The sequence below is a fragment of the Arachis hypogaea genome, chromosome 12, assembly GCF_003086295.3.
Source record: "Arachis hypogaea cultivar Tifrunner chromosome 12, arahy.Tifrunner.gnm2.J5K5, whole genome shotgun sequence".
Classification (NCBI taxonomy): Eukaryota; Viridiplantae; Streptophyta; class Magnoliopsida; order Fabales; family Fabaceae; genus Arachis; species Arachis hypogaea.
In genome coordinates, this window is record NC_092047.1 from 8,650,141 (window position 1) to 8,672,915 (window position 22,775).

Consider the following 22,775-nt stretch of genomic DNA (forward strand, 5'->3'; position numbering starts at 1 on the left):
TTATATTTTTTATTAATTTAAATTTTTAAACTTTTTTTTAACATGATATTAGAGTTTGATAATTATGATTACACAAATAAATTTCATATATATTTAAAAAATAAAAAGTTCTAGTATTATTATATGGGTTTTGCTAACTTATATCATAAGGTACTATAAATAAATATTTTATAAAAATTATTAAAATTTTTTTTTATATTTTTAATATATTAAATACATAAAAAATAAAAAAATTATATTATTAAAAGTTTAAAATGTGTCTTTCGAACACAAATTAACTAAATCTTTATTATGTAAACCTTGAAATTATATGAACAAAATGTTATATATGCTAATAATAATAAATAATAACATATTACCTAATTAATGTGAAAACATTTTAGTAAAAGACATTTAAAAGTTCATGTCAAAGTCAGTAAGTCACCTAATACGTATTGCGAGTTTGATAATTATGATTACACGGATAAATTTTAAATTCTAAAAAATTAAAAAATTCTAGTATTATTATATAAACATTAAAATTATCATGAACAAAATGTTATATGCTAAATTAATATATTCCCTAATTAATGTGGAACCATTTTAGTAAAAGATATTTACAAATACATGTCAAAGTCACCTAAAATTTATTGCAAGTTTGATAATCATGGTTACACAAATAAAATTTATATTATAAAATTTAAAAGTTCTAGAATTATTATATAGACATGGAAATAAAGAATTTAATTTGAGATATTATTATTTAAATTTCAATTAATAATTAAATATTGTATTACTAATATGGATATTTATAATGATATGACTAATATAAAGATCACGAAATAAATTATATACAAAATAATAATAAACTATAAATTATTTGACTTTATTGGTACATGGAATATAATTAATTGAATATAAAATTATATTTTCTGAACAATTTATGCAAACTATTTGTCCGAATTGAATTCTTTAGCAAACACCTTAAATATATGTAATTTTTCTGGCACGTGCATAGAGAAAAATAGAAGGAGTAATGCACGTGTAATACATGCACATGGTAGCATACTAACCTGGCCAATCCACTGAACTGTAAACTTGATGGTTAAATTACTGTCCTAGTCTTTCTCGGTTCATAGTAACTATCATATGTAAGATGTTATATATTTTAATTCTCAAAATATTCAGTTTTGAATAGAAAAAGATTAACATATATTGTTTTCTAATGACAAAATGGACGAAGGAGACATATTTTTTTTTTGGTGACATTAATAAAGCTTGGAATTTTGACTCACTTTTTTATAATTATGTTTTGAAAATAAGATTTTCTTTTTCTATTCTTTAGATTTGCAATTTTAAAAGAAGCCTTATATGTAATATTCTTTATATAAAAATAGTACATAATATGTAAACAAATTTTATGTTAAATATATAAATTATTCAATAATAATAAAAATTAATATATAATAATTTTTATGTGAAGTTATAATTAAAAATCGTTCAATGATAATTTGGTCAAATAAAGCAATATTATATGATCAATAAATATTATTACTTTTTATTAGTATTTAGCTATCAATAATTTGTACTCGTATTTATAAAAATTTTGTATAAAAAATATATAGTTTACACTTATATTTATCAGAATTTTACACACATGAATCAATATATTTTGTACTTATATTTTTTAAAATTTACATATATAAATTAATAAAATTTATTTGATAAAAATAATTTAATATTTATGATGTTTAAATAATAACAAAAAATACTAAAAATTATTGAACCTCAAGAACTTTTTAAATTATATAACGATTTTCACCTATTAAATTTAGATAAAAACAATTGAATATAAATCGCTATTTTTAACTATTATTATTATGTAAATTCTTTATATTTTTTATGTTTTTAAAAAATATCATATATTTTTTAATTTTTATTTATTTAAATATTAAAAAAATAACAACTAAAAAGATGAACTATGACTTGTAATATAATTTCTCTTTTCATAATCCACTTTAGACCTATTTAAAACCCTCCCATAATAAATTCACACTTTGACCAAGGGCAAAATGGTAAAATCAGCCTACTCAATTTCATTAATCAATTGAAAAAACCCCATCAGTGTCTGATCTCACCAAACTGAGAAAACCATATAAAAACCCTGTTACAACAAACAACACCATTTCATTTCGTTCATTTCTTATTCACACATTTTCAACCAACACAAAAACAAAACTTTTCCATTACGCTCTTTTCTTCATCCAATTGGGTATCTGAAAGTCTAATCCTTTTCCAGAACAAACCAAACCTCATCCTTTTTCTGCTTAGTTCTAGCTAAAGAGACATGTGTGGAGGTGCTATTATCTCCGACTTCATTCCCGGCGGTTCCGCCGCCGCGGCGTCGCGTTCACGGCGGGTTACGGCGGACATCCTGTGGCCAAACCTGAGGAAGCCAGTGAGCAAGTCCGGCAAGAGGAGGGGCGGTGCCGGCGCCGGTGTGGTGGCGGTTGATGATGACTTTGAGGCTGATTTCAGAGAGTTTAAGGATGACTCTGACATCGACGAGGACGAGGATTATGATGTTGATGATGTCGTTGGCGGTGGTTCTGTCAAGGGTTTTGGATCATTCGGTTCAACCAAAACCGCAAAGCCTCAGCTCAAAGCTCGTGGTATATTACTCTCTTTGTAATCTCATAATCAATTCTTTTTTTTTTTTTTACTCCTTTCTATAAATAGCTTATTTCTGTGCCTCTAATATGTTTGGGATTTGATTTTGGTTTTAGTTATCACATGCATTTGTTTGTTTCGCTGAAAAATCGTGTCTTTTTAGTGTTTTTTGCTGTTGCTCAAGAAATTAAGGCTTGTTTTGTTGAAAATTAGTTTCCTTTTTAAGATCAAAATTTTGTTTGCCTGTGGTGTGCGTGAGTGTTTTTTTACTGGTTTTTTGTTTGTAGTTTTGATGGGATTGTTTTTGTTTATGGAGATGATTATCCACTGCACAAGAAATTTTATTCAATTTTTTTAGATCTTGTCAGCCTTTTGAAGTTTTTTTTTACCTTTTTTTTTTTTGCTTTATTGCATGTTTGCCGTTCTGTTTAGATATTATTATTTTTTTTATTTCTGGATGATGAAAAAAATGAGGGGGTATAAGTTTTTTTTTATTTACTCTTTTCTGGTCCTGTGTCTAATCAGTGGTTTTTAGAATTGGGATGATTCATGATTGGGTAGATCCAATTGGAGCTAGCTTTAATTGATTATCCAGAAACTGAATTTTGTCCCTATTTTTTAAAATTTTTTTATGAGGGTTTAATATTTAGCGGTTCCAATTAACAAGATTTGGTTTATTTATTTAAAAAAAAAAGAAAAAAAAACGAATTTTTATGTAGCTATTCCTTCCTATGGCTTTGGTTGATAATTTTACTGCAACTCACTCCATGTGCTTTTGATACAGATCGTGTGTTTGAAAATTGTGCTTCTAAGTGATCAATCTAATGTAATAATGGAACCCGTTTGCTTTAATATGGGAGAATCTTGATATATAGATATATATAATCTATTTGATATTAAATTGAATATTGTTATTCATTGATGATAAGGTGTGATGGACCCAATAAATAATTCTGGATATTGAAATTTGATGATTGATATTTAATTTAATGTATCTTGATAATGTGTAATTGCAATTTCCATTTTGTTGTTGTAATGCTAAATTGATAATTTGGTAACTAGTAGCTTTTCCTAAGTTATATGGCCAATTAGATCTTCTATTAATGATTTGCTGATTTTATATTGAAGGACCTGCTGCTGTGAAATCCATGGAGCCAAGTGGAGAGGTTGAGAAATCTGCTAAGAGAAAGAGGAAGAACCAGTTTCGGGGAATCCGTCAGCGTCCATGGGGGAAATGGGCGGCTGAGATCCGCGACCCGAGAAAAGGTGTTCGTGTCTGGCTTGGGACATTCAGCACTGCTGAAGAAGCCGCAAGGGCTTATGATGCTGAAGCAAGGAGGATCCGTGGCAAGAAAGCCAAGGTGAACTTCCCTGAGGAGGTTCCGGCTGCATCCTCAAAGAGGTTCAAGCCACATCCCGAAATGCAGCTCCCCAAGGAGAAAATGAACTGTGCTAAGCCCAAACTGAACAACCAGATGTTTGACTTTGGTAACGAACTCGGGGACTTATACTCTCATTTGGATCAGGTGGAACAGAAGCCTCTGATTAACCAATATGCTAACATGGAGTCATTCCCCGGAAATGGACTTTTAAATGCATCTGATGATGTGGCTGCTTATTTCACTTCGGAACACTCGAGCAATTCATTTGAGTATTCCGACCTTTCATGGGGCGAGCAGGGCCCGAAGACTCCCGAGATATCATCCATGCTCTCGGCTCCCGTGGAAGTGCAGGGTGCGGCTAAACAAGAGAAAAACATGGTGCAGCCTAACAACACTCAAGCTGACTCTGTAAAGACACTATCCGAGGAGCTTGCAGATATGGAATCACAGCTAAAGTTCTTCGACACTCCTTACCTCGATGCAAGCTGGAACGATACTTCATTGGAATCCTTCCTTGGTGTGGACTCAACACAGGATGTCGGAAACCCAATGAACCTTTGGAGCTTCGATGACCTCCCTTCCGTGGGAGGCGGAGTCTTCTGAGAAACCTAACTCATCGATCTCCCTCGGTTTATGTAAATAAGGCGACAGGTGAGTAGTTTTTATTCGGCTTCCGTGTTGTGTAAGTTTCACCCTTTCATGTTCTCATCTAAGTGTTAATTATTTTGTGTTTTGGATTCAGGAATATATGATAGTTTGAGTTGGTGATGAAGTTGGAAGAAGCAACCGGCTCAAGTGTGTGGAATTGAGTATCTTGTGGCTATAATATGCAGTATAGGACTTTTATATTTATATGTAATTTAGGTTACTTTTTTCTATCTTATCAAAAAACCTTATGTTTGGGAGATTTTTAAGTTTAATGTTCATATGGATTTCATATATTTCATATATGATGATATGTGATGATACAATCTTGACTGATATAAATTGTTTGATTAATTTGTTTGGATTATATATGGCTCTTGGTTTTCACCCTTAAATTTTGGTGGGCTATTTCCTATTTCATTGGATGGTTTTGCCTTGTGCTTGTAGTAATCTCTCTAGATTCATTGATGGATGGAATCTTGTGCTTTTGAAGCCAAATGATTTGGATTGCATCTTTTTGCTTTGTTGAAGAGTTTAGATATCATTCTCCATTAAAAAAAAAAAAAAAATTAAAATTGAAGTTTAGAAGGATTTGTAACAGATATTTTGCCCCCTTTATTTCATTTTTTTTCTACAAAATATGTTCCAAATAATACCTTCTTACATGAGTATTAAATATAGGAAAACTTTTAAGTATATCGGAATACCGGTGTTTTTAACGGTTAAAATAACTGAAATACTGGTGTTTCAGGTACACTTAAAACTCTTACTTAAATATATGTAGGTTTTGTTTTACACTCATGTGAGAAGCATATTAGGCATGTCTAGAAGTCTATGTAAATTTAGGCATATGAGAAGCATATTAGGCATGTCTAGAAGTCTATGTAAATTTAGGCATAAATATTTTTATGTGAAATTAATAGTTAAAAATTAATAATTTTTTAATTAATAATTTTTTAATTATTGTACGTAAATTTTTATCTTAGAAGTTCACGTGTTATTTTTACTTTTTTATTTTTTATTATTTTAACTTAACATTCAATTGTTGCAAGAGATATAATTTGACATTTTATGCTAATGAGTTATAACTTAAATGGCATAGTATTTTCATACTCAATTAAAAGGGTGTAGATTCGAATCTCAAAGAGATATAATTTTACATTTTTCATTCTTTTTTATTTCTCCAAAAAGGTTATTACAAAGTACAAACAAAATAAGATGACAACATTTTCATTTTCTTTCTCCTTTTTCTCTATGATTAAAGTGTATGCAGTGATAGATTTTTAGGTAACTAAATTATCCCAATACTATTGTTAGGTAACCAGAACAGTGGAGTGATTGAGAATTTGAGATTTCCATCTAGAGGTACCCTATAAATCTATAGGAAAATTATCAGGTGTATCGAGGAACACCGATATTTCAGTTGTTTTAACCGTTAATTTTAATTAATATATATTATATATATTTTTTACAATTCAAATCAACGGTTAAAACAATTGGAACACCGATGTTCCCGGTATATTTGATAACCTTCCAAATCTATAATTATTGCCAATACACTAGGCACTTATGTGATGTATGTGTAAATATTAATTATCTTAGTCTTACATACAAAATAAACCATTAAAATTAGAATAAATATTAAAAATAAATAAAATAATACATATATTTACATAAATATATAATGAGTGATTTAGTTATTAATTTTTAGTGCGTTTATATAATTTTTAATATAAATACAATTTTTTTAATTTTCTTAGACGTAATCCAATAATTGTGTTATTTCAAAATAAAAAAAAGTGAGCATATAGCAAATAACAAAAGAAAAGTGAAATACTAATCTCCTTTTTCAATAAAGACAAAAAGTTAGAAAATAAAAAAGTTCAACCTTTGTTTTGTTATATTATCGAGTGATTATTAGTTTACTACTGTGGAAAAATCACCACAACATTTTTTGAACAATATTTACCCTATCATGTGGGAGCCATTTGCTTGGGCTATGGGTTGCATGTGACAAGGTCCTGTGGGAAACTAATCAAATTACTAATAATTAAGTGTTATATTATAATTCTGACAAAGAAAAAAGTGCCACGTCTTCATGAGAAAATTTTTAGATTGTCAAATCTATAATTTAGCATTCTGAATAATCGGTTATATTATTATTATTAACGAAAATCCAAACTATGTTAATTAAAATTAAATTATTACATTTAGCAGGAAACTATGTTAATTAAAATTTTATAATTAACTTTAGTGACAAAAAAATACCATTGCTATTTTCTTAGAGTATATATATGCATTTAAAACAAAATTGGTGTTTATTAGTTATTACTTTTATTGGAGAAAAAATATCTGATGGTAACTTTTAAATTTAATTTTTAAATAATAATTATGCACATTTATTACTATTAAATTTAGAATCGAAAATATTCGACCTTGATAGATGGCAGGAAAAATTAAACTGATGCCAAAATTATCGTTAGATTTTTTTTTTGTTGGAAATAATTTTTTATATTTGTCTGTCTTAAATATATTTATTGTCAGATTTTTTAATGATAATTAACATTAAATTTTTTAATTTCAATAATAATTATTTTATCGACAAGATTTTTCTTATCAGATTTGATGTGTGTAGAGAAAATTGAAAAGTTAAGTGAAATCGAAAAAGTAAATATCGTCAAATTTAGTACAAATTTTGTAAAATTGATTGATTCATTTAAAATTGTAATATCGAAAGATTTTAAGAGTTAAATGGAGATTCTAGTTATTATACATGTGACGATAATTTTTGCAGTAATAAATTTATCATCGAATTTTATAATGATTCGACAATAATTTTGATGGTAATCAATGAATTTATTATAGCGAAAAAAAAAGTTTTGGCTTGCTTTAAATCCAGATTATAATCATGGAGTATAGATGTAGGTTAGGTTAAAGTATAGAAATTAGAAATTGGAAAATGTTGTCTCTTCCATTATAATTAGGTTAGTTTTTTTTACGCATAGAAATCAGAATGGCATGGGTTGTGTTTAGGGATTATTGTGCAGCATCCATATAGTGTGTGCTTTGGGAGAATAATCAAGTTCATGTGCTGCATTTGCACTTCATAACTTAGAATACGAACAAATATTAAATAGAATAAAGTATCGTTTTTGTTTTTAATATTTGGAGTAAGTTCTATTTATATTCTTAATGTTTAAATCGTTTTATTTGTGTTTTTAATATTTATAAAAGTGATTTAATGTTATCCTGCCGTTAATTATATTAACAGATTAGATTATATTTTTTAATTATTCTCACTTGGATATATTTATTTTTAATTAGGTCTCACTTAGATGTATTCGATTTCAATATTGTACCTATTATTTGTGCTTAGGTTCAATTACACAGCGTTTGGTTAATGTCCACACGGTCATACATGTCTACTTTTTGGTTTGGTGAGACATAAATTTTCAAAAGACACAGAGGATACGGAGACACTAAATTTGTGTACCTCCAATTTGGTGAGACACTCAGACACAACTTGTGAGCCACTAATTTTTTATTCTTTTACTCATTCAATTTTTAAATTTTCAAAATTTGTCCTACTATCTTTCCAAATCTTTTTTAAATGAAGGATAATAATTTAGTCTTTTCAAAATATTTATGTGTCTTGTTCTTTTTTTTTTACCAAACACAATACATAGACATAAATATTTTGTATTTATGTCTTTAATGTTTATGTATTTATGTTTATGTCTCATCTAATACATCAACCAAACAGAGTCTTATGTCTTTAGAAAATTGAATTATGTAAATGTTACAGTAATTAGTTTTAACTTTTGAAGAGCTATTTTTTGAAGTGGATCATCAGTTCTATCCCAGTTTTCCGGATATTTGTTGTATTTTAACTTCAAGAAGAGATTTTTAAAACTCTAACTAAAGCTCATGATATGTAATTGACGTCAGGATAATATTAAATCACTTTTACAAACATTACGAATACAAATAAAATAATTTAAATATTAAAAACACAAATAAAATTTACCTCAAACGTGGAAGGTAAAAACGATACTGTATTCTATTAAATAATAATACAATTGATTGAGACTCGTGATTGCCGTCTGTGTCAGGTCACAAATTAAGGCAATACCCCACTCTCTATTTACACACGTTCATGTTTACATACACTTTCACATCCTCTTTTATGTTGTTTTTGACTTGAGAATTGAGATAGAGATATATCTAAAGATAGTATGATATATAAACAGTTCTACTATTCTTCATTTCTATTAAATTACAATAATATATAATGAAAATTAAATATGTAATTTAATTTCAAAAATCTTTTATTTATATTTTTTTGAATAAATACATTATCATAATTTTGAAGTATATAAAATGTATAGTCAATAATTTTGGACTGATATTAAGTTTTTTTAAAGATGATTCATAACACATAAATTTATAATCTAACGAATAGCCTTTTGAAAAATTACACGAATAAAAAGCTATTCAACAATTTAATATTTATTTAAATTGATACAAATATCATTTATTTAGCCCTATATATCAGGGTAACAGCACTTTGAATAATTACCATTTTAAAATGTTTATTTCACAGAAAATAAACTTTGCTTAAAACCAGTTTTGTATTAAAGCTTTTTAGACTGAAAGGTCATTGTATTAAACAATAAAGTAACATAATAGTTTTACTGTTTTTTTAGACTCCATTATTTATCTTTTATTAAATCTCATTCCATTTCACTTGATTATCTTCCATCAATTCAAGCATAATTGTTCCCTGCTGAAATATCATACTTATATTTTAACTATTGTATTAAAGGATGTAAATATTTTTTTTAACTGAAAAAAGCATTTGAATTCATAAAAATAGTTAAACGACACTCACATGCCACATAAAAAACATTAATTTATATCCAAAAAAAAAAAAGAAAATACATCTCTTTTATGTTAAAGTATAGATCGAGAAGAGACGTAATATTTAATTATAAAAAATTTCAACAAAAATAAAGATAAATTTAAAATTTTTTATTTTTAAAACTACACAAATATAATGCATTTTCTTTTAGAATAGAACTTATTATTTTCTCGAATAAATTACCATTTGTACTCATGAAAGAATAAAACGACAATTGTAACCACAGAAGATGGCTTATGTGTGCCAAAAGTACTCTAACAGACTAATTGCGTAACCAACGTCTAAATACTTTTGACATACAAAAATCATCTTCCGTAATTATAATTGTCTGAATCTTTCATGGTATAAATAATAATTTATTCTTATTTTCTCGATATCATAAATACTCATAAAATTTAAGAGTTAAAATTAAAATTCAACCGGGCAAAGTTTATCTTTGATCCAAAAAGTATCACAACAAAATTTTCATCCGCATTTTTAGGCAGGGGGCCACACTACATATATGTGGTCGGTGACATTATTATCATCAATGAATTCTCGAACTTTTAAATTACACATATGGCAGTATTAGTGTACATCATTGCCTTGTACTAAAGGGTCTCATATTTGACATTCACTACTATTTTGGTGCAATGCATTTTGTTTTGCTGAGTTTTGAAGCATGGAGTTTTTATCCACTATATTCACATTTGTTTTTTTGTTCTTTAAAGCATAGTTTATTTGCTAGAATAATATGTATATTAATTATCAATTAGCTAGATAATTGGTGTTTAGTGGCATAATAATCTTAGTCAATGTTTTTAATGCTATAATGTTAATTTTTTTTATTTGTTTATTTTATATCTATTATATATAACTTATATTTGACTACTATTTCTAATCTAATGTATACAATGGGAATATGGAGAAATTTAGTAGACAAGTTTTTGTTCTTAAAATTTCTTTTGTTATATACGTATATTCATATTTTTTTTGGCATGCAACTTTTAAAATTTGAACTCGAGATCCTTTAGCTATAATATAAGATGTTTACCATCTTAACTAATTACATACATATTTATTATTTATGGTGCATATTTAATAAATTAAAGAGTTTAAATTAATAGACACATTATTGTTTATTAATATAATAAAATTTTTTTGGTGAACTAAGGGGTCAAGGACCCAAAGATAGGAAACAAAACAAGCAGCAAAGCAGAAACAAAAAACTCAAAAAACTCAAGACTCCCTTAACCTGAGGGTCTCGAAACAGTCACAAAGTAGCGCATAGCTAATAATAGGGGGGCTTGATCAAACAGGTGCAGCCCCATAGGGAGTTCATATCCCTTCTTAGCAAGGAGATCCGTCACAGAATTTGCTTCATGGAGGGAATGTAGCCAAGCGACTTTATGGATTCTAGCTGCCAAGACACGGATATCCTGGACTAGTGGAGCACAGGGGTGAGTGGGGTAGCATCCGCGATTGATGAAGTTAATGGCCTCAGCGGAGTCGGATTCAACAACAAGATACTGGTAGCCATTAGTAGTAGCAATATTCAGCCCATGGATAACTGCCCATAATTCCGCATGCATAATAGAGCAGTTCCCCAGGTTACAGGAGAATCCTTTTAAGAATCTCCCATCCGAGTCTCTGAAGACACCGCCACAAGCTGCATTATTTGTATGACCAAACCAGGAACCGTCAACGTTAACTTTGACACACCCCTCCTCAGGGCGAGACCAGCGTATAAGAGATTCACCGACAGCTTGGGTATTATGTGGTTTTAATTTGCTTCTAGAAATTATGAAGAACTCCTCCGATCGAGCTCTAATCTGGTTAATGGCCGTGGTGACATGAACCGCTTCTCCATTAAAAACAAGCTTATTTCGGAAGTACCATATAGACAACATCGCAACACCAAACAGCCAATTCCAGTTATTATTGGCCGTTAGGCTTTGAAGTAACCACTCATTGAGCTCGGTATTGAAAAAGGAGCTCCTTCCGTTAGGGGGGATAAGGATTTTCCAGATGCTCATAGCATAGGGGCAGTCTCGAAGCACATGAATGGCTGATTTTTCATGGCACCAGCACCTTGGGCAAGAATCATCATTAGTCAAGTGTCTTCACCTTCTCTCTGAGTTCGTAAGAATAGCATTGTGGGTTACCAGCCAAAGAAAGGTTCTAACACGCTCCGGGCCCTGCCAATTCCACACCAGCCAAAGAAAAGTTCCTATTATATTTATTATATTTATTAATATAATAAATATAATAGGAATTATCTACTTATATATAATGAGATCAAGAGGATCTTGATGTATATTGTCACCTGAGTCAATAGATTTAGGGAGTTGAACTTATTAGTTAGTCAATTGCTGCTGATAGCATTAATTAGTTAGAGTTGTCAGTTGATAAAGTTAATTAGATAGATTAAGTTATTAATTAGTTAGTAAATTAATTTAATGTGGTTTCGTTTGTTAGAACTACAGCTCTTGTGTAATTATATAATGATAAGCATGTAATGTAAAAATGATGATGAATGAATAACAACTTTCATCTTCACCAAATTTTCTTTTTCTCATCTTCTCTAATTATCTGATTGACAATTCGAATTTATCAACAGCTTCTTCATTTTGCTCCTTTCTCTTTGTTCATCTCTTTCTTACTTCCTTCTCCAAGTTCTTTACTCTTTATTCTCGGACTCACCTGACAGAGATTGATGAGAGCCTAAATCTCTCCAACCGTGCAATTCACATGGTGCGGTAAGCATAGAGGAGAGATCGCAGCTCCGATCAACGAGACCAAAGATAAAAGATCTGAATCTGAAATCAAACCAAATTTATCGATTACCTTCCTCTTTTGCTTGCTTTTCATTTTGAAGCTGTTATACCTAATTCTTTAATCATTTCTTGAATCTACACCAATTTTTCAATTGACGATGCCCACTAATCAATCAAATCCCGCTGCTCCTATGGATGCACAATCAATTGCAAATTTTTTGAGTCAAATTTCTGCAATTGTAAATTCGATGCAAGATCCAGCAAGCCCCTGTTTCTCAATGACAAATCACCTTTTGAACTTTTTTTCAATCACATCTCTGATATGTCTAATTTGAAAGTTTTTTGGTGTCTTGCCCGATGATCAACTCTTATACAAATAGAAGAATTAAACTGGACCCAAGAGTACAGAGATGTGCTTTCCTTGGATTTGAAGAAGGAACAAAAGAATTCACACTCATTGACCTAAAAACCAGAAGAATTTTTACATCTAGAGATATTATTTTCTATGAAAGTCATTTTTCATATTCTACACACGATTATGATCTGCACAATCGCACTGAAATTTCACAGCAAATACATACCAACCAACCTTGTAATTTTGATCCATTCACCTATGATTCTCACTACACTGACTCGTTTACTCCCAGTCTGCACCAATTACACATGCCTCAAACTCATGTTCCACTTGCACATCACCAAAACCATCAAAATTTTTTAACACCACTAACTTCGAATTCTAAATTTGTTGATTACACGATTAATGAACCTGCACATTTAGTACACATTATTGAAGAACCACAAAATCATAGTTTAATTCATCACATCAAAATTCCCAACCACTTGAACTCAGAAATTCCACACGAATTAAAAAGTTGCCAACCTATCTCAAGGACTATCATGGTAAAGTGAACAATTCGGTTTCTAGTTCCACTAATCCTCTTTGTAGGTATCCTATTTCGCAGCAAATTTCTTATAATGCACTCAGTCCAAAACACAAAGCTTTTTCTTTAGCTGTTGCTACAAATATTGTACCTAGTAACTATGAGGAAGCTGTTGCTCATCCTTGCTGGAGAGAAGTTATACAAAGCGAACTTGAGGCTCTGAAGAAGAATCAAACTTGGCAAATCACAATATTTTCTCATGGCAAGAGAGCCATAGGCTGCAAGTGGGTATTCAGGATTAAATTCCTTCCTGATGGAACTATCAAAAAATACAAAGCCAGGTTGGTGGACAAGGATTTTACACAAATCGAAAGTGTAGACTTCACAATCAGCCCAGTGGTTCGAATGTCAACTTTGAGAGTGGTTATAGCCTTGACGGCTGCAAAGCAATGGCATATCAAGCAGTTAGATGTGAATACTGCTTTTCTACATGAAGATCTACATGAAGAGGTCTATGCAACTTCCACCAAGGCTGCAACAATCTTAATTGGCAGCAACCTCAGTGTGTAAACTGCATAAATTACTCTATGGCCTATGGCAAGATAGTAGGCGATGGAATTTAAAATTGACTGAAACGTTGAGCTCAGTTGGTTCCTCTAAATCAGAATCGGTTCATTCTCTATACACCAAAATCACAGCGCGGGGGGAGGGGGGGTTACAATCATCATGGTTTATGTGGATGATTTGGTTTTGACAGACAATGATTTTGCTGAAATTGATTCAATGAAGAATCTACTTAATAAAAAATTCAAAATTAAGATTTGGGGGGACTTGAAGTACTTTTTAGGCATGGAGATGGCTCACTCATCAAAAGGGATTCATCTTTGTCAATGCAAGTATGCCCTAGACATTCTCAAAGATTTTGGCTTCTTAGAGGGCAAACCGATTAGCACTCCAATGGATTACACTTGTGCATCAAAATTATCAAGGGAGAGCGGCATTGCATTGGAAGATCAAACTCAATGTAGACAACTAGTTGGTAGGCTCTTGTATCTAACCAACACAAGTCAGTTTATCGATTGTCCAATAGATGTACACTTGCAAGCTACTCACAGGGTACTGCGGTATTTGAAAGGATGTCCCTCAGTTGGTCTGTTCTTCTTAGCTGAAAACGAACTTAAGCTATCATAGGGTTCTTAGATGCAAACTGGGCAACATGTGCATATTCTAAAAAATTCATCACTAACCATTGCTTTTACCTTAAAAAATCACTCATCGGTTGGAAAAGCAAGAAACATAATACTATTGCAAGATCATCTTCGAAAGTTGAGTATCGAGCTTTGGCACTTGCAACATGCAAAACTCAATGGTTATCCTACATCATGCATGATTTTGGCATACCGCTAACAAAGCCCAACACACTTTTCTGAGATAATAGATCAGCTATCCACATTGTCACTAATCCTATCTTCCACAAGAGAAATAAGCACATCGAGATTGATTGCCATACTTTGAAACCAACACCTCTCAAGCCTCACACACCTCATGCCAATTTCCTTGTCAAACCAGTTGGCTAACTTCTTGACCAAAGCCTTAGCACCTGGACCTTTCTCACGTAACATTTTTAAACTAGGCCTTCTGGACATTCATAGTCTTAGTTTGAGGGAGGCTATAACTTGAGTCAATAGATTTAGGGAGCTAAACTTATTAGTTAGTCAATTGCTGCTGTTAGCATTAGTTAGTTAGAGTTGTCAGTTGACAAAATTAGACATATTAAATTAGTTAGTTAATTAGCTCAATGTGGTACTATCTATTAGAACTGCATCTCTTGTATAATTATATAAAGATAAGCATATAATACAAAAATGATAATAAATGAATAACAACTTTCATCTTCACCAAATTTCTTCTTTCTTATTTTTTCTAATTTTCTCTTTCTCTGATTAATAATTTCAATTTACCAACAGCTTCTTTATTTTGTTCCTTCCCCTTTGTTCATCTCTCTTTTACTTCTTTTTCCAAGTTCTTTACTCTTCATCCTCAAACTCATCTGACAAAGATCGATAAAAGCTTAAATCTCTCTAATCGTGCAATTTCATATATTTTTTTTTTAAAATGCCCTTTTATATATATATATATATATATATATATATATATATATATTTGATATTTCTAAGACTTAATTAGAGTATAAAATATATATATATATATATTTGATATTTCTAAGACTTAATTAGACTTAATTAGAAAAAATGTCTCAAAACATTTTTATTGTAAAATTATTTTTCTCAAAAGCGTAATCTAATAAAAAGTATGAATAATTATATCTCTAACATATTTTTATATGCAAATATCCTTTTTAAGTTTGTGTGAATTTTGTATTTAGACATTTTTTTTATTTGTTGTATGTTTAAATTCTTATTTTTTTAATTAAGGTCAACAATAATCAAATATTAGATTTTTAAGTTATAGAAGCAAGTTTTGATGCTATTTTTATGTAATGAATTTTTTAAAAAGAAAATTAAATTAATAAAATAAATATAAATGAATAAAAATGATTATATTTATAACCAGATTAAATCTTAATATATAGGTTTAAAAAATTAATAAAGACGCATCTCAAGTATTCTTTATTCATGTCCTTAATTGTGATGATTTCATTCACATCATTATTATATATGGAATCATGAAGTAACATATCCTCCAATTAAAATGCTGTTGACTAGTCCAAAATAGCATATAATATATATATGTTAATTAATTAATTGTCTTCACACACATACACATGTATAAATGTTTGTTATTAATTGAGTGATAATGAATGAAGTTGATGATGGCAAACATAGGAAGCTGTATCTTCTCCCTGCTTTTTTTGTTGTCTCTAACTCTTTTCTTCTCTCCAACCCTTGGAAGAAGTATCAATCATAATAGGAAGCATGTGATTGGGTTGTTCATATTTGGGGATTCATTCTTAGATGCAGGGAACAACAATTACATAAACACAACACCATATGATCAAGCTAATTTCTTTCCTTATGGTCAAACCTACTTCAACTTCCCCACTGGCAGATTCTCTGATGGTCGCTTGATTTCAGATTTTATAGGTAATCAACATTTTTTCATTTCCATATCTTATCTTATCTTAATTTTCTCTTATGTATCTGATATTAGAGAAAAAATTTCAAGTATTTTTAGAATACTAATCATTTTAATTATATAAAATATATGTTAATTAAAATTAATAATTAAAATTATTAGAATATAAATATTTTAATAATATTTAAATTTTTTTTATACTATATATTATAAGAAGAGTTTTAAATATATCAGGAATATTGGTGTTTAGTTGTTTTAACCGTTGATCTAAATTATAAAAAATATATATAATATATATTAATTGAAATCAACGGTTAAAACAACTAAAACACTGATATTTCCAGTACATTTAAAAGTTTTCTTATATTATATATGCTATTTTTTATACCAATTTTGAAGTCGTTGTTAAAATCGTCGCTAATAGTGACGGTTGTAAAAATCGCCACAAAAGTGTTGTAATCCGATGATCTTAGTAAAGTGTATATATATATTTTTTTTTATAATTAATCATGAGTAATCAAAATAAAGAAGAGTACTCATTATTATCATGTGTAGCACAAATTAAAATTAATTACTATTATCTGGATCGATATTCTTGTAATTAATATATGATTATTTGGTTTTTATTTGTAGCTGAATATGCGAACCTGCCATTGATACCACCATTTCTACAACCTGGTAATTACACACAATTCTATGGTGGAGTGAACTTTGCGTCTGGTGGAGCAGGTGCTCTTGTTGAAACTTTTGAAGGTTCGGTAAGTATATACAAAAATATATTTATTTTAAAAAACATTATTTTTCTTGTATTATTAGAAATTCTGAGTTATATATATTCAAGTACAAATTCAACACGGAATTGCTAAACTATTGAGTTGTTAAACGATTTAGAAGCTAAGCAATAATAAACATGATGAGCTTTTTCCTTGGTCCGAATGCACCTGCTACTATTTCATTCACATGTTATTAGTTATTACTGTATAAAGCTTAGCTTAATTAATGGAACTTTGAACAAGTTTTTATATGAACATAGCTAGTGATATAGCTGTTAGTAATTGACCAAATTATAAATTATATGCTACGTACACTACTTTGCCGCCAAGCATATATAGATGACTATAATGCTAGCTAGATAACCACGTTCACATTATAGATTAATTAGCTTATAAGAAAAGTTCAAAAACCAGTAGAATTTGTTATTTTTTATTAACACTTTTAGTTATTAATTTAATTATTTTAGTTTAATAATTTAATAATATATTTTTAATTTATATTTTTAAATATTAATGATTAATTACTGGTCTTGACTCTCTAATATTCTTCTTTAACTTAATTGATTAATATCAATTTTAGAAGCTAGGGTGGAGAAAGAATTATTATTTGTATTCATAACATAGACACGCAAAGAAAAAGGAATATAGCACTAGTGGATATATTAAGAACAAAAATTATGTGATTAATGTGAAGCTACCATTTTTATTTATTTATTTATTTGCAATAGTTAAATACACTTTATGGTAAAAGTAAATTATACAATGTTTTTAAAGAAAACGCAAATCAAAAACCATCTTATAAAACTTAAAAACAAAATTGCAAAACAATATTTTATAAATCTTTAGTATTTATAGAATAGCACAAAGGCTTACATTTAGTGATGAAAATATATAAGACAAGACACTGAAAATAAGGTACAAAAGATAGAGACACAAAAATTAGTATTCTTATTTTTTATTTGGTGATAAATTAAAATAAATTATGAAAGTCTAATTAACTTTTAATTTTTTTATATAAAATTTTGGTAAAAAATTAATAATAAAAAATATAATAATTCTAAAAAAATTAATAAAAAATAAATTATTTCTTGTTAATATTTCTGTATTCTTTCTATCAAAAGACATAAAATACACTAATTAATATCGATCACAAGTTGCCACTAAGTTGCCTCTAATATTAATAGAAATAATATTTTTTCCGTTCACAAATTTTTCTGAAAGTTGAGAGCCCATGAAAAAGGTGGAGTGATAGGTCAAACATCAAGTACAACTGTGATTCAAAGACAAGAAGCAGTACAAGCACAAGTAGTCATTGGACCCATGACACCAAACAAGACCAGAATCAATAAATCACTCATGGCCCAACCAATCAATTTAATTAATTATTTGACCATGAAATTATAAATGAAATGCATGATAGAGATAATTTTGAAAGAATTTCAAAGACAAAAGATAGACAGTGTGTGTGGAAAAATGATCTGGTAGGAGTCATTTCATGGATAGAAGTCGATTCCATGAAAATGATATATAACTAATTAACTATAATTGCTTTTTAAATTTTATGAAGAACATTTATGACGTTTTCTGAAAAATCATATACATACTCCACAAATCAAAAATCAATTTTGTTCAAATTTTCATAAATTATACATCAATTATTGCATTATGTTATAACCTTACCTTACAATTTATGATGCGAAATCTAAGGAAAAGTGCTAGAAAATTAAATTCACGGAAAATATAATTAGAAATGAAAGTGATATAACCTTAGCTTACACACTTTTTCTCTATTTTTTCTTCTATGTGGCCAACAAATAAGACTAAGACGATCTCATCAGTTCTCATTTCATATTTTTTTTCCCTTTACTTTATTTTCTTTCCAAACATATTGTTGATATATATTGTGCAAGTAATTTATAACCTCAAATGTCTCTATTTCATAGTCACATCAAAATAGTAGTGGAGCTGATGAATTATTTCTTAGAGGATAATTATTACTTTTATTATTGATGTTTTCATTTTAAATTTTATTTTTTATTTCAGTCAACTTAATAAAAGAAATTAGGAACTAAATGTAAAAAAAAAAAAAAGACAACTACGAACTGTAATAATACTATTTCTCCAAAAAATTTAAATTAATAGGAGAAGCCACATAAATAATTACATATCTAATACGTTCCATTAAATAAGAGTTTTTTTTAATTTGTTTAAATTTTTTATTTTTTTTTCATTAACCTTAAGCTAAAATTCTTTTTTTTTTTTTTGGAATTTATCAATTATCAAATTCTAAATTTTTTTATCATAAAAATTCTGATACTATATCATAATATTACTTTTTTAAAAAATTTAAACTGATAGAAAGAGACACGTAAATGAATGATTATATATGTTTCAGGAATTACTAGCTAATATTATAATTCTTTGATAATTTGTAACATTAATTTTATTTTTCAGGTAATACCTCTGAAAACACAAGCTAGAGATCACTTCAAGAAAGTAGCAACATGGTTGGAGCACAAGTTAGGAAGTTATGAAGCTAAAATGTTGTTATCAAGAGGTGTATACATGTTTAGCATTGGAACCAACGATTACCTTAGCCCATTCTTGACTCAATCTGATGTTCTTAATTCTTTCTCTCACTCACAATATGTTGGCATGGTGGTTGGTAACATCACTTCCATTATCAAGGTATATAAAGTTCTAAATTATGGCCCCTCTATATATATGTTCAAATATAGAGTTAGATTATGGCACATAATGGGATCTTAGAAATATAAGATAAGGATCCTATAAACTTTTTTAGTTGGTGATGGCTAATAATCATTTTCTTCATATGAGAGTTAGATAATAATCATTTACTGTCTAGATATTTAATTTCAATTGAAAAGTGATATTAAAATAATTATTTGTAATTATAATATTATATATAAGATAAATAGTTGCTAGTTAACAAAAGGGTATAATATAATTATTCTATTATTATATTATTATCATCATTAAGGTCAACTTGATAAAAAAAAATATTGTATAGTTTTAGAAAATATTTTTACAAATAATTAAGGTTTAGATTTAGTCTTTTATTATAAGGTTAAGAAAAGCTTTAATTCTTTAATTAATTTTAATTATATACAGAAATTTTGTGAGAAAAAAAATTATTTCTTTCCTTTCATTTTCCCTAATACACTACTCTTAAGTTAACTCTAGTTGTGGAATATGCAAACAATATATCTTTAATTTTATTATCATAAAAAATATTATTCGTTCGTATACTAAAATCAATTATTAATATATTTGTTTATAAATATATATAATTTAATTTATTTTTAATACATACTTATATTCCAATATATATTTTATAATAATGGCTGACTTTAGCGGTTAATTTTAATGTATACGTAGCATAGTCGATCACAGCATATAGTATGACAATCTGCTTGCTTTTCTAATTAATTAACTTATTATATTGATGATTAGGGTTATTCAAAAGTATTTGTAATAAGTGTAAATATAAATTAAATGCTGATGCATGGTATATTGGTATGGTGTATTGGCAGGGAATATATAAGAAAGGGGCTAGAAAGTTTGTGTTCATGAACTTGCCACCATTGGGTTGTCTTCCAGGGATCAGAATAATAAATTCAGATGGAAATGGAAGCTGCTTACAACAACTTTCATCACTTGCAAAATTACATAATCAAGCTCTATCTTTGGCTCTCTTTAAATTGGAGAAGCAGCTAAAGGGCTTCAAATATTCTCTCTATGATTTCAATGCTGATGTAACTCAAATGATCAACCACCCCTTTAAATATGGTTAGTAGTCCTTAATTAATTATTGTTTAGATTGAATTACCCTTATGAATTTTAGATTTCAAGAGTTTAATTGTTATGTGCTTATTATGAAAAAGAATCTTACGAGTGTTTAGTTTGCGTTTTTATTTTTTATTTTACTTTTAGAATTTTATTAAAAAATAGTAAAAATAATAAAATTATATTTTGTGTTTTTATCTCATGTTTTCTCTTTTTTTTCACATAATTTTAAAATTAGAAAAGACTGAAAATAAAAATAAAAAAACAAAAACTATAAAACTAAACATACCTTTAATTTTCGGTCAATCAAAATTTTATACGTTTTTTATTTATATATGATAATATAACATATGATTAGAATTCTGTATAAATTAAAATACTTTTACATTGTGAATAGATGAAAATTAAATATAATTAATAATTTAAATTTTTGGTTAATTAATTAAGTATTTGATTTGATGTAGGTTTGAAGGAAGGAAAATCAGCATGCTGTGGGAGTGGAGCATTTAGAGGAGAGTACAGTTGTGGGGGTAAAAGAGGGAATAAGCATTTTGAGTTATGTGACAAACCCAATGAATATTTGTTTTGGGACTCATACCATCTTACAGAAAGTGCTTATAAACAATTGGCAACTAGGATGTGGGCTTACACAACTAACTCTCACTTTCTTGGGCCTTACACTATTAGTGATTTCTTCTAAGCCCAATACTTTGTTTTCCAATTCATTCTTGTTTTTCCCTTTGTTGCCACAATATATTTTTCAATTATGAATTAAAATGTAGGTGCAAGCTATGGTATTTATATATATCTACCTAATTTACTAAAAAAAATTAATATTAAATTTAAAAAGTAAATAATTTTTAAATATTTAAAATTTATCATTAAGGGCAAGTTAAGAAATTTCGACATTAAAATTATAGATACCAAAAAATTTACCTAAAAATGTAATTGTAGCTTAATTTACTACTATGATAGTGAGGCATTAATTGATCATATACAATATTAAATTAATTGAGTAATGTTAGTGTTCCTACCCTGGCCCAATAATAAAGGCCCAGGTCCAAATAAGAGGCTTAGTCTAGAGGATTGAGCCTTACTAAACACCAACCTTCACACTTAGAAGTCGGTGTCAAACCCGACTTACTCCCAAGAAGTCGGGACGGAGAATAGTTAGCAGATAAGCACTCATTCAAATGAGTAACTGCCCCTAAAATCTCTCTAACTACTTTAATCAAGCCATATCTTAACCTCCCTAAGATAATGGGACGGTTAACACCCTAAAAATATGGCACTACTCCAACGGTGATTATTGGCTCACCACTACAAATACACTGACACCCCTCAGGTATCTCTAAGCCCAATACTCTCTAGACCTGCTCACACCCTTGCTAACTTAGGCATCGGAGTGTCTTTGCAGGTACCACCCCCCATTCACTCACGAGCACAAGTCGGAAGGAGGCTCCAACGCGCAAACCAGCTCGGAAGCCACCATCCGCGGACGGTTGGGCCTACCAAAGCCATCCATCGCATTAATCTTCGGTTACCCATCGTAACATTGGCGCCGTTGCCGGGGACCTGAGAGATCATCCAACGATGGCAGATAGATCCCACGAAGAAGGCCATGTGGAGACAGACTCTGAACAAGAGAATCTGGACACAGGCAACAACGATGTGGACCTCACCCTCCACCAAGAAATCGATAATCAACACAGGGAAGGCACTTCCGGAGTAAAGAATCCGAAGGTGAACTCCTCAGAAGGGCGCGAATCAGAAAAAGAAGGACCACCCCATGTAACTGAACTCATGGGATTAGTCCACAGCCGCCTGGAACAATTAGAGCAGGAGCGAGAACGACAAAAGGAAAC

At 29.3% G+C, this 22,775-nt stretch overlaps 3 protein-coding genes across 3 annotated transcripts; all 3 read left to right on the forward strand.

The window, feature by feature from the left end:
- The first annotated feature begins 2,038 nt into the window (after positions 1-2,038).
- LOC112726690 (ethylene-responsive transcription factor RAP2-12-like) lies at positions 2,039-5,043 on the forward strand. The gene is made up of 3 exons (XM_025776180.3): positions 2,039-2,651; positions 3,778-4,682; positions 4,774-5,043. Exons 1-2 carry the CDS (start codon positions 2,327-2,329, stop codon positions 4,632-4,634), a joined length of 1,182 nt encoding a protein of 393 aa, XP_025631965.1. The 5' UTR covers positions 2,039-2,326; the 3' UTR covers positions 4,635-4,682; positions 4,774-5,043.
- A 7,284-nt stretch (positions 5,044-12,327) lies between these two features.
- On the forward strand, positions 12,328-13,804 carry LOC112729621 (uncharacterized mitochondrial protein AtMg00820-like). Its single transcript, XM_025779790.1, has 2 exons — positions 12,328-12,335; positions 13,300-13,804. Exons 1-2 carry the CDS (start codon positions 12,328-12,330, stop codon positions 13,802-13,804), a joined length of 513 nt encoding a protein of 170 aa, XP_025635575.1.
- Positions 13,805-15,866: 2,062 nt separating this feature from the next.
- LOC112726691 (GDSL esterase/lipase 5) lies at positions 15,867-21,715 on the forward strand. The gene is made up of 5 exons (XM_025776181.3): positions 15,867-16,338; positions 16,964-17,088; positions 19,558-19,791; positions 20,658-20,913; positions 21,375-21,715. Exons 1-5 carry the CDS (start codon positions 16,056-16,058, stop codon positions 21,608-21,610), a joined length of 1,134 nt encoding a protein of 377 aa, XP_025631966.1. The 5' UTR covers positions 15,867-16,055; the 3' UTR covers positions 21,611-21,715.
- Positions 21,716-22,775: the final 1,060 nt, after the last annotated feature.